The 12,306-nt window shown below is 48.9% G+C and overlaps 1 protein-coding gene across 1 annotated transcript; it reads left to right on the top strand.

The window, feature by feature from the left end:
- Nucleotides 1-7,802: 7,802 nt before the first annotated feature.
- On the top strand, nucleotides 7,803-11,329 carry LOC142430642 (prolyl-tRNA synthetase associated domain-containing protein 1). Its single transcript, XM_075535649.1, has 2 exons — nucleotides 7,803-8,067; nucleotides 10,822-11,329. Exons 1-2 carry the CDS (start codon nucleotides 7,807-7,809, stop codon nucleotides 11,251-11,253), a joined length of 693 nt encoding a protein of 230 aa, XP_075391764.1. The 5' UTR covers nucleotides 7,803-7,806; the 3' UTR covers nucleotides 11,254-11,329.
- Nucleotides 11,330-12,306: the final 977 nt, after the last annotated feature.

The raw sequence follows: 12,306 nt of genomic DNA on the forward strand, positions 1-12,306 counted from the left end.
CTTCTTCATGTAGTCCCGCGTTCCTGAGGATTGCTCCGTATTCAGACTGAATCAGGATCGCGAGAGGCTATGGAGCCCTGGTTGTACGGTGCTTAAGTGCTGGGCGGTGATCGGCCCCACAGGCAGTTCAAAATAGCCAAGCTACTCTGTGGGAGAGAGACTGGGCTTTGTCCTCCCGTGAAAAGTGACAGTCTCGGACACCACAGTGGTTCACGATGAGTCAGCAGGGACTTGACTGGGAGAGAGGGAGAGGACAGAGCTCTGGCCAGCACCTTTCCTGCCTTTCTTCGTGTTCTTTCTTACATTCAAGACAGTTCAAAGAGACAGCTGTCAACATGTACTCATATCAGCAGTTACCACGAATGCACACACCTGCCAAGGGGCTTCCCCCTAGGACCTGGCTTACCTAAATAGGTGAACCAAACCAGGAGCAGTATGTGACATAAGGTCTCAATGTATGGCTTTAATTATATTTTTAGTAAAATGTGAGTGAATACTTTCCATGTACCAGTTAATTGAATGCAATAAATTATAGAAAATTTCTCTTCTTGGCCAGAACAGAAATTCCCAAGTAGTTCCCATAAATTGACTCCAATCAAACTTAACTATTCTGAAATGCTAGAAAACACCCCTCACCAAAAGCACCTTGCCCCCATAACCCCCTTACATAAGGCTGTAACCACAGCAGCCAGAGCCACCTTGGTCTCCCTCAGATCTGCTAGTGGGTTTGAACCACCAGCCTTTTTTATCTAGCAGTGTGGACGAGCATTCACCATGCCCAGGGAGAGCGCATCGGGCAAGCCTAGTCAGTGCCAGGGCCTGTGCAGGTCAGCAGGCCCACACCACGCACCGGGTTTCTCGGCACGTCCCGGGCTGACCTGGCTGCTTTGACCGGTCAAAGCAAACAAAAGAAAAGGAAACTCGCAAACCCCGCCAAACCTGGGGTACCAGCCCCCACAGGCGAGCGGGTCCAAGGCGCAGCGGTGTGTCATTGAGGAGTAACATTAAAGAGCCAACACACAAGATGAAGCACACAGGTGCTCACCTCCCGGACAGCCATGATCCCAGCAGCGAAGTCCGTGCAGAGAGAGAGTATATATTCCCAATCACGCACTATATACACTTAAGGGATGTGCAAGCCCCCCTGATTACATCATCACAGGAAGGAGTTGTACCATCGGCATACACACAACAGCAGGGGGATGAGCTAGGGGTGTACACGCAATAGGAAGGGGAGGCACTAGGGGTACACGTGACAAGATGGGTGGACAAAGTCAGGATGGCAGCCTAATCTTCATCCTCCTTGAGTTGGCTTGCCCTTGTCTTTGGTAGGTTCTGACTGAGAGCGACTTGAGGGACAGCAGAAGAAAACATTGCAAGAATTCAGAAAGTGTCCCTAAGGCCCCAAATCACTGTGTTCTCCACAGGTCAAGACACTGACCTTCTTTCGCTCCTGCGCACAGTGTGTGCTCTGCCCGAGACGGTCCCCCCCCCCCCACCCCCTTGGCCATGCATCTTTGCCATGCCTGGCCAAGTCCATGCATGGCCATGCTTTGCCATGCCGGTCCACCCCCCACCCCCACCCCCTTGGTCCTCTCAGTTCCCATGCATCTTTGGCATCTTACTTGATGTCTCATGTCCACAGAGGAGCTTTCCTTGACCCATGGTCACTCTCTTAAATGAGGTGAGTCTCCGTCTCATAGCACCACATACTTGTCTGGTTTGATTTTTCAGAGGTTGGGGCTGGCAGGAAAATCACCCCATTACATTATTGACGTTTCCTCCCTTCTCCCCAGATGCGGCGGACCGGAGACGTGTGCAGTTCTGGGGACTGAAGGAAGGTCGTTGGACTCTGGGCTGTCACCCTCCACTCTGCTCCTGAAGCCACGGTGCGTGGGGAGTGGTAGAGGGACATTTCCTCACATGGCCCTTCCCCCACGTCTCTGTAGCTCCCACCGAATGATTGGGCGGCACTGGGCGCCTAGGGCATGTGTTGTACTCACGGAAGGGTCTGGCCAGTTTTTGATCCTGCCCCCTGGCTAGCAGGACAAGCCTTCTTTGAAGCAGGAGCAGAGAAAGCCCAGGAGCATCAGAACACGTTCCGGATCTGTGTTTGAAGTGGTGCAGGCTCACAGCACAGAGAACGGGGGCTGAGACCCTGGGCTACCTGCTCCTCATCTGCCCCGAGTCAGAGCAGCCGGTGGGTAAGATCCAAGGGACTGCCTGTGTGGAGAGGCTGAGGACCGAGACTTGGTTGCTGATGGAGCGAAGCGCTGCTGTGGATGGATTCTGACTTGTGATAAGCTCTTCACTTCCCCAATAAACCCCCAAAATGGTGAGGATTGTCTGTGAGTTGTGTGTGGCCATTGTCTTGATAAAGGTTCTATTTGCATAGATTGTTTTTGCCTTTCTAGAGAATCCAGCGCCAAGACACATGTCCTCTTAGGACCAGGCTTCTTCCTGGAGTGCCTGGTCATGGTACTGCTGTGATCCTGTTTTGCATTTGCTTCAGAAACCAGTTACCTGGAGGAACCAAGCCAGTGCCTGGGATCTCGACAGTGCTTCTCACACTAATGCCTGAGACAACAAACACTCTGTATGCATTTCTTTGCATTTGGACAAAACCTCCTCTCTTAGATTTGCACATTGTAGATTCCATGTTCTGAGTTCTGTTCTGAGATGCATTGGGCACATCCGCTGCACAAGACTTCTTTAAAGTATTGAAGAGCAAAGATGTCGCTTTGAAGGCTAAGGTGTCCCTGACTGTGCTAGGCCGGGTTGACTAGAGAAACAAATTCATGTGTGTAAGAGAGCTTTATATCAAAGAGTAGTCGTATGTCAAGAAAGCATCCCAGCCCAGGCCAGTTCAAGTCCATAAGTCTGACATTAGCCCCTATGTCCCATACCAGTCTATAAATTCTTCTTCAACTCACGCAGCCAGACAATGATGCGGAAGGCAGGAAGATCACAGGTCAGTGGGTGGAAAGTCTTGTGGATCCAGTGGCTGTGGAAGCATCGCAGCACTGGTGTGAGTCTGCACTGGTTCCTCCAGCTCCATGGCTCGGGCTCCATCAGCTTAGCTCCATGTGGCTTGTCAACAGGAATGTCTAGCAGGGAGAGGGTGTCTGGCCTCCAGTGGACTATTTATCTCCTTCGCCCCTCCAAATGAGGCCATCAAGCTGTGACCTCATTGACAGGCTGGATTCCACCCCTTACTCAGGCTGACAGATTATGTCACTGCCACACTGACCCAAAGCCATGGCATTGTCATTCGCCTCAGATGCATGTGAAACTTGCATGAAGAAAAGTTGCTGGAAGAATAACGGATGCCCTTGGGTTAGGGTGTCAGCAAAGAATGTGGTGTGAACTGCCAAAAGAATGAAACCTGTCTTGGAAGAAGTATGGTCACAATGCTCCTTCGACCGTGAGAATGACAACACTTCATCTCATGCACTTTGGACAGATTAGTAGGAGAGACTAGTCCCTGTGAAAGGACATTGAAAAAGTGGAATATTGCCAAGGCGATGCAGTGACACATGGTGGATGCAACAAAGGGCTCCGAGGGACAATGGTGAGCCTGGTGCCGGCTGGGTGGCGTTCTGTTCCACTTGCCCAGGGTCTTCCTGAGCCGGAGCTGCCCCCAGGGCCTCTGCCAACCACCGAGCTCTCAGTTGGCCTGCATGCTTGCAGCTTGAGTCCAGCCAGGGTAGCCTGGGAATGAAGCTTTTCCCGGGTCCACTCCCTTAAGGTCGACTCTACTCTGAGGAGACAGGTCATGCCCAGTTGAATCTTGAGTACCTCCAACCCGAAGAAGGGAGGACTCTTCACGGTGCTGCTGGGGACCGAGCATCGAGCTCACTGCAAGGACAGAGGTTCAAACTTACCAGCCACTCTGTGGAGAGAGAGGAGGCCGTCTGCTCCAAAGGGTCCCTATCGGCCAGAATCCACTAGACTACAGTGGGTTTCTTCTCCACCCCGGCAGGTTCATCTTCTGGCCATGCATCAGACCTTGTTCTGTTGGTACTGATAAGGTTCTCATTGGCCAGTTTTAAAAAGTTCGCCTGTTAATTTAGAACACTTTCACCTACGTGCATGTCGTACATTTCAATGGTGCACTCACATTCCTGAGAACGTGCAACCTTCCCCACACTCAGCCCCATCATGGGTCCTCTTCCTTGTCCTGCCAATCTCCCGCCCCCGCCATTGGGCACCTTTGAATCCAACTTTTAAAATGTGGATTGCCAGGTCCTGCTGCCTAGTCCTTCGCCTGAAGCTCTGCTGAAGCGTGACCACCGTTTGCAATGGCAGTGGCACAGCCTCCAGCCTCACGCCAAACCCACGCTGCCACCGCTCCACAGACCAACCCGTGGTGAGACGAGGACTTTTATAAACTCGCTTTCCTCAAGTGAGGACAGCAAAGGATGGTCATACTAGGCTGTGGGTATATATTTTCTCAGAACAAAATCAAGCCACAACTTTGTTGCGTTTGTAAGTGGCCATCAAGTTGATTAATTCATAGACTCATAATTTATTTTTTCTACTTATTAAATTGTGAGAATTTCACTACTTTTTGAATATTGAGAATGTAACTTTAAAAAAATAATTTTATTGGGGGCTCCTACAATTCTTATCACAATCCATACATCCATCCATTGTGTCAAGCACATATGTACATTTGTTGCCATCGTCATTCTCAAAACATTTGCCTTCTACTTGAGCCCTTAATATTGGCTCCTCATTTTCCCCCTCCCAAGAATGTAACTCTATATAAAATTCTCTTGGATGGTTTACGTGTAAATAAAGCAGGTTTATATACAAGCCCCTTTGTGGTTAGAAATGAACTCAACATAAAATTCTCTAGAACGATTTATGTGATGTGTAAATGAAACAGATAGATTTGTATAGGAGCCCCCTTGTCACTGGATATTCCTGGTACTTCAGCACAATGGCTCGTGGGACCATTTGTGCAGGAGCCGGCCTTGGCTGTTACAAGAGGCTCGCCTCATTATCAGTGGTCCAGATCTTAATGACCTGGATGTAATGTGCTTTCCTCACTACATTTTCTTTTCTTTGAAAAAAAAAATCATTTTATTGGGGGCTCATACAGCTCTTATCATGATTCATGCATCCATCCATCGTGTCAAGCACATTTGTACATTTGTTGCCATCATCATTCTCAAAACATTTCTTTCTACTTGAGCCCTTGATATCAGCTCCTCATTTTTCCCCTCCCTCCCTCATGAGCCCTTATTTATAAATTATTATTTTGTCATGTCTTACACTGTCCGATGTCTCCCTTCCCCCGCTTTTCTGTTGCCCGTCCCCCAGGGAGGGGACGAGATGTAGATCCCTGCGATCGGTTCCCATCCCCACAAGGTTTTCCACAGCTGGCGTTTCCGTAGCTGGAGTCTTTCCACGGGCATCGTCTTAGGTACTGCCTTCTCCCAGCACGCCTTCCTGCTGATAGTTAGGCGGAGCCGGGCAGAGGGAGGGGAGGCGAGGATGGCAGGCACCTTACACAAAACACAAAGAAGAGGGGAGACCTGCTTCCCTCTCCAGCACAAAGAAGGGAGAAGAGTGGTGGGTAAGGCAGGTTTGCGCATTTCTCCCCCCATGGAAGAGACCCTAGATAGTGCAGAGGATGGTGGAAGAAAGGTAGGATGCTCACGACATCCCCATGAGGAATGAATGGACTCAGGTTTGGGGTCTGGAGACAAGAAGACAGCATGAGGTCTGGCTGCTGCGGTGTGGGCACGCACAGACCTGGAACAAGGAGGTACATCACAGATAATGAGACAGTGGGCGAGGACTGGCCAGAAAGCCAGCCAACAGTGGTAGGCCTGCCATTAGTGGAATGAGAGGCTCTGCCCTACATTCTACCCAGCCTCTTTGACTAGGTAAGAGCCTTTGAACTTCTCCAAAGTATCTCCTTCAAAAAACTTACACTTTCTGTTCAGACCTTTTCTGGCTCTGGCCTGAACCTTTGTCCCGTCCCTGAAATCTCCCTTGTGAGCGGGACAAGAACTGAGGAGGAGTGGAGTGTCTCCAAACCTCAAGCAGCCTCCAGGGAACACTGTCTAGTCTTAGTGCCTCTCTTTCAGACTCCCCAAAGCATTCCCATCCTGCCACTGGGCATCTTGTCTTCTGTGACTCTTTCAGTCTTCCTAGCTAGATTTTAACATCTGTGAGGGCAGGAACTATGCCTTTAAACAATGGCACATATAATCCACACTGCACTCAGAATGGCTCCAAGATAGGTTTCATGGATCCGTCTTACCATTGTGTTGGCCTTAAAGCGGGCCATCTTGGAAGCAGGAATTGAATATCTAAGGATCACCAAGACAGAAAAGTCATGGGCAGAAAGCACCTGAGATCCTCGTGTGGATAAGTGGCAGTGGCACCAGTGGCCACTGCACTGAGACCATGAGACTGAGCGACAGGCTTCCCAGACCATGGAAAGAGCACAGCTGAGTGTCCTCGGATAGGAGTCTGGTTTGCAGAGCGGGGTGAGCTTTGGGCATCTAGAGTATGAAAGGAGCTTGGGAACACTTGCTTGAGCAGAGCCAGTGCCAAGTGACTGAGATTGAGAGAGGTGCTCACGATAAAAGAACTGTATTTGTAATGTTTTCGAATCTGACTTGTAACCTGTTAACATCCTGATAAACCCCATGCTTATGGGGGGAGGGGGGATTAGGAAAAGGATTTAAGATGCAGATTGCAGTAAGCATGTTTTCTTTCATCTCACCTTCTATTTAGGTATGCACAGCTTTCTAGGATAATGTTCAACTTACCTGTAAATGGAAAAGACACCATCAAGAGGGGTGACTTACTTAGGGAACCCTGGTGACTTAGTGGGTTCCACGTTAAGCTGCTAACCACAAAGTATGCAGTGTGAACTCGCCAGGTGCTTCCAGGGAAAAATGAGGCTTCTGGTCCTAGAATGGTTTATAGCCCCTGTAAGAATGGTACACAGCAGTGGTTCTCAACTTGTGGGTCATGACCCCCCTTTGGGGGTTGAACGACCCTTTCACAGGGGTCGCCCAATTCTTAACAGTAGCAAAATGACAGTGATGACGTAGCAACGAAAGTAATTTTATGGTTGGGGTTCACAACAGGAGGATCTGTATGAAAGGGTCTCAGCATTAAGAAGGTTGAGAACCACTGCTATATAGGGTGGCTGGATGTCTGAACTGACTTGGTACCAGTAAGTTTGGGTTTGAGCATGTATATAGATATGAAGTAGAAACCTTGAAGAATTCCAAAGTGATTCAAGGAATTCACAGTAATCACGCTCAGCTGCTACACACGAGGTCGGCGGCAGTTAGAGCCCGCCAGTCACTCTGAGAGAAAGATGAAGCTCTACTCCCATAAAGAGCTACAGCCTCCGACACCCACGGGGGCGGTTCTTCTACTCTGGTCCTACAGGGTTGGAGTCCACGTGATGGCAGCTGGTGTGGGTTGTTGGGGTTATGAGGCTTAGGTTGCTTGCCAGGTAGTTGGAGATTAACAACCACAAAAATTAACTTTCAAAGAGGTTAAAAATGTGGAATTGCGAAAACTAAATTGAAGTCTTAGAAGAATAGAATCCCGAAGCCACGTGGTCACGGTGTGGGTGGCTCCCTGACACCCAAGGCGGCAGCTCTGACTCTCAGCAAGGCCGGGCGTAGTTCTGCAGAGGGGCAGGCGGGCTCCAGCCGTCCGTGCCGAGCGCTCGACCGCCGCTGTGAGCCCCCAGAGCTCTCACCGGGTAGGTTTACCGGGGAGGCGGGTGGGACACAGGGCTCTCCCGGAGGGCCCGGGAAGGTAATGAGCACGCGCGCCCGCCAGGCCCCCGACGCTCGGGGCAACGCTCGCTTCCGGAGGACGCCGCCCTTCCGGCCGCCCAGGCACTTCCGCCTACGCCTGCGTCGTCGGCGCAGCGGCCGGAAGTCGCGCCCCGCCCCCGCCTCTGGGGACGTCACCGCCTGCCAGGACGGCAGCAGCATGGCGGGCGCCGGGTTGCGGGCGGAGCTGGAGCGGCGGCTGGGCGCCCTGGACATCCGCACGGAGGTGGTGGAGCACCCGGAGGTGAGCGCCCCGCAGTGCGGCCCCGAGAGGCCGCCCAGGCCGTGTCCCCAGGGGCAGCGCGCCGTGCAGATTCGGCTCTAGGGCACTTCCTGGGTTTCGGAGGACGAAGGGCCACCCAACGGGGACCGTTCAGGATGTGGACGCACTGAGCGCAAACTCACGGCTGCTTCTTGATTCGATGGCGCTGCACGTCGAGAACTAGTGCAGCACGTGGCGAAGAACCTGGTGTGGGACGTGGGCCAGGTTCAGCGGCGGGAGTGTGTCAGGCACCGCACATTTTCTCAACCGGATACCGACGCGGGCACTGAGGTCCCGGTGTTTGGCATTTTTGCCTTCCTGGTCAGTTTGATCTCAAATCTGTTTTTGCATCATGGACACAAAAGCACCATACGTTTTAACCGGGTGAAGTACACGGGTGTGTGCGTTTGTTGCTCCTGCGTGGAACGGATAGTTTGTGCAGGGACCGAGTTCCCGCATGGCTAGCGATAATCGTCCTAGGTGAGCTTTCTGTGCCATTTCCTGTAGTCCAACATTTTAAAGTAGACATTACTTCCAAGGAGCTGTTATTTCTTTTGCCCAAGGCCTTACAGCTGTTGTGTAGCTAGGTTCCGAGTCCACCACTTTATGAGGAGTCTTAAGCTTCACGTTGTGCCCCTCTCTCTCCAGTTCTCAGATGTGCCCATGTCTGAGTTCTTCCAGATGTAACAGAGGGTCTCGGTCTTGTTTCATTTGCTACAGAATGTCACCTAAATGACAGATTAAAATATTCCAGGTGACTTGTACCTTGATCATTAAGCAGAATACTGACCACTGTGCAGTGTGGTCCTAAGGACTCACCCCCACCTCCCCAGTCCCCATGGAGGATAAACACACCTCAGGTTTGTTTGGAACCAACACTGCCCCTTCCCCAGGTGCTGGCGCCGGCATCAAAACACTATGTGGTGGGTCACTCCACGGGGACGTCATCTAATGCAATCTCTTTCCTTGGACATGACGTAAGATCCCAACACGGGCTTTGATAGTGGCCCATGTGGTGGAGGTGACTCCAGCAGAGCCCCAGGTGTCTTGTTTAGCCCACACAGGGTTACCCGCTGTTTTTTTAAAAATAGTTTTATTAGGGGCTCATGTAACCCATCACAATCCATACATACATCAGTTGTGTAAAGCATATTTGGACATTCATTGCCCTCATCATTCTCAAAACATTTGCTCTCCACTTAAGCCCCTGGCATCAGCTCATTTTTCTTTGCTCCCCACTCCCTTATGACCACTCGATAATTTATAAATTACTGTCATATCTTGCCCTGTCCAACATCTCCGTTCACCCACTTTTCTGTTGTCTGTCCCCCAGGGAGGAGGTCACATGTAGATCCTTGTAATTGGTTCCCTCTTTCCAACCCAGCCTCCCTCTACCCTCCACATGTAGATCCTTGTAATTGGTTCCCTTTCCAACCCACCTGCCCTCTACCCTCCCAGTATCACCACTGGTCCTGAAGGGATCATCCGCCCTGGATTCCCTGTGCCTCCTATCTATACCAGTGTACATCCTCTGGTCTAGCCAGACTTGCAAGGTAGAAGTGGGATCATGACAGTGGGGGAGGAAGCACTTAGGAACTGGAGGAAAGTTTTGTTTCATTATTGCAACATGGCACCAACTGGCTCATCTCTTCCCCGAGACTACCTGCTGTTTTAAAATGAAAACTGTTTTCATGTTTTAAACTGAAGTTTTGGGTTAACCACTGACACAAATCATCTGGATACTGTTTAAAAAAAAAACAAACAAAACGACGAGAATCTGACACCAGAGGCACAGGTAGGGCTGCTCCTTCCAACAGGTCTCCTGGGTTTTTCTTACATTCATCCCATTTCATGTAGACATGTATGGTCCCTGCGGAACTGGGGACAAAACTTCTGTCATGCATTCAGGCCATTTGAAATGGCTTTCTTTGGCTAAATTAGCATATGACTTCTAATACATTATATATTTGAAGGGTATTTTCCAAGGATATTTGAATACTGTTTTGGTCAAGTCTGTTACCCTATGGGTGACAGGAAATATGCTCCTGTATATAGGGGTCTCCAGTATTCCACACACACACGTCTACCTAGGAGTACATCAGAACTACGATAATTACAGTATAAAATGTCAGCAAGTGAGGATTTGGATGCCATCTGTCTATCTGTGGTCAACAAGAGTTGCTGGCTCACTCTCCAATCTGATAGGCTCCATGGGAATTTTTTTAAAGGAACTCAAAAAAATGACCTCTATTTTACAGAGCTGAGTGCCCTAAAGGATTTGACTTTAATCAAAACCATATTTTTATGCCTGTGGTAATTGTTTAACTGTTCTATAACAAGGGTTTGTAACTTGGGCTAGAGCTTGAGTCAGCTTGCAGAATTGACATCTTTTCTCTCCCCATTTTACACACCTGGCCAAACACCTGAATTTGAGTCTCCCAAAAGCATTGACTTTTTGCTTTTTTTGGCTTAAAGGAAGTATTCTGGCCGTCGTGATTACATAATTTGTAAAGTAGAAGCTGTTATCTGGTCTAGGAATCGGGTGCTGCTGTCAACTTACAAGACCTTCCCACCCTCACAGAAAAGAGAAGGAAATGGAGGAGCTGGCTTAAGGGGAGCCCTCTAGGAACCTGACGGGGCATTAAAAACAGTATGAGCTCGCCTCCCCCTACGGCTCTCCCGCATGCACTCTGCTGTCTTCAGTAACGACACTGCTCATGGTGTGCTGTTTTACAGGTGTTCACGGTCGAAGAAATGATGCCTCACATCCAACATTTGAAAGGAGCACACAGCAAGAACTTATTTCTCAAAGACAAAAAGAAAAAAGGCTACTGGCTGGTGACAGTTCTTCATGACAGACAAGTTAATTTAAATGATCTTGCGAAGGAGTTAGGTGTTGGAAGTGGAAATCTGAGGTTTGCTGATGAAGCGGCCATGCTGGAGAAACTGAAAGTTGGCCAAGGCTGTGCCACCCCACTGGCGCTCTTCTGCGATAGTGGAGAGGTGAAATTTGTTCTCGATTCTGCCTTTCTGGAAGGTGGACACAAAAAGGTGTTCTTTCATCCCATGACCAACGCTGCGACCATGGGACTGAGCCCTGAAGACCTCCTCATGTTTGTGAAGCAAACAGGACATGACCCCATAGTAATAAACTTTGATAAAAACTAATACTCAAGAAACCCCTAATGCTTGTGTTCAGATTGGTTTCTAATTTACATCAAGTATTAAAATGACGAGAACATTAGGTGCCCTTTGGTGACTCTTGCATCAGGGAGTAGTTCATCTTGAAGGAACTGTTTTAGGAAGAAAATGCATGGAGGCAGTTTTAGTGCTCAGCACCCCCCCTGGTCTTCCTCCAACAGTGATTCGCAGGGGCAGTGGGTGATGCCACCCTGGGGGTGCTGCCGAGATGATGGGGGGGGGGGCAAGGCAAATGCAAAACAGATACAAGATAAGACTCCATCCTGGATTCTGGGCTAGAATACAAACGTTTGTTTTGGGCCAGGGCAAGACACAGGTAAATTTTCTGGAAAAGGATGTGATATCAGTTTGAAGTAATTCCTTAAATAATTTATACTATTTCTAATTACTAGCTGCTTTGTATCTCTGGGGTATTTCTTATACTTGAAAAACTACAAAACCATGTATAAAATCATATACACGATAGTCTAGCTGTAGGCGAAAAATGAAAGAGAAGATAAAAAGGCCAGACCCGCTGGCACCAAGTCAACTCGGCTCACAGGGACCCAACACAGTCTTTATAGGAACAGATGGCTTGAGTGGCTAGTGGGTTTGAACCATCGACCTCTGGGGTTAGCAGCCCAACTCTTACTTGGCACCAGGGCCCCTTTAAGAGGAATATGGTAAGAGAGTATTTGTTGTTTAGTCATCGTTTAGGAGGTGGGGGCTAAAGAGTCGTTTTACTTTTTATAAAACTTTAAATTGTACGCAAAAGCTCTCTCTAGTGTTTTTTTAAAACTCTTCAGTGAAAAGCTAATCTGTTGGATAACAAACCTTAAAGATTAAATGTGTGCTTGACACACAATAGTTGTATGGATTGTGATAAGAGTTGTTTGAGCCCCCAATAAAATGATTTTTAAAAGATTAAAAATGATTTTTATAGTTATTAAACTAACATTTTACAAGTAAGCAACAGAATATACACTATATCATTAAAAATAATTTTAGTCTCTACAGAGTTTGGAAATGTGAATCTGTGTA

The sequence above is a fragment of the Tenrec ecaudatus genome, chromosome 17, assembly GCF_050624435.1.
Source record: "Tenrec ecaudatus isolate mTenEca1 chromosome 17, mTenEca1.hap1, whole genome shotgun sequence".
Taxonomy (NCBI): Eukaryota; Metazoa; Chordata; class Mammalia; order Afrosoricida; family Tenrecidae; genus Tenrec; species Tenrec ecaudatus.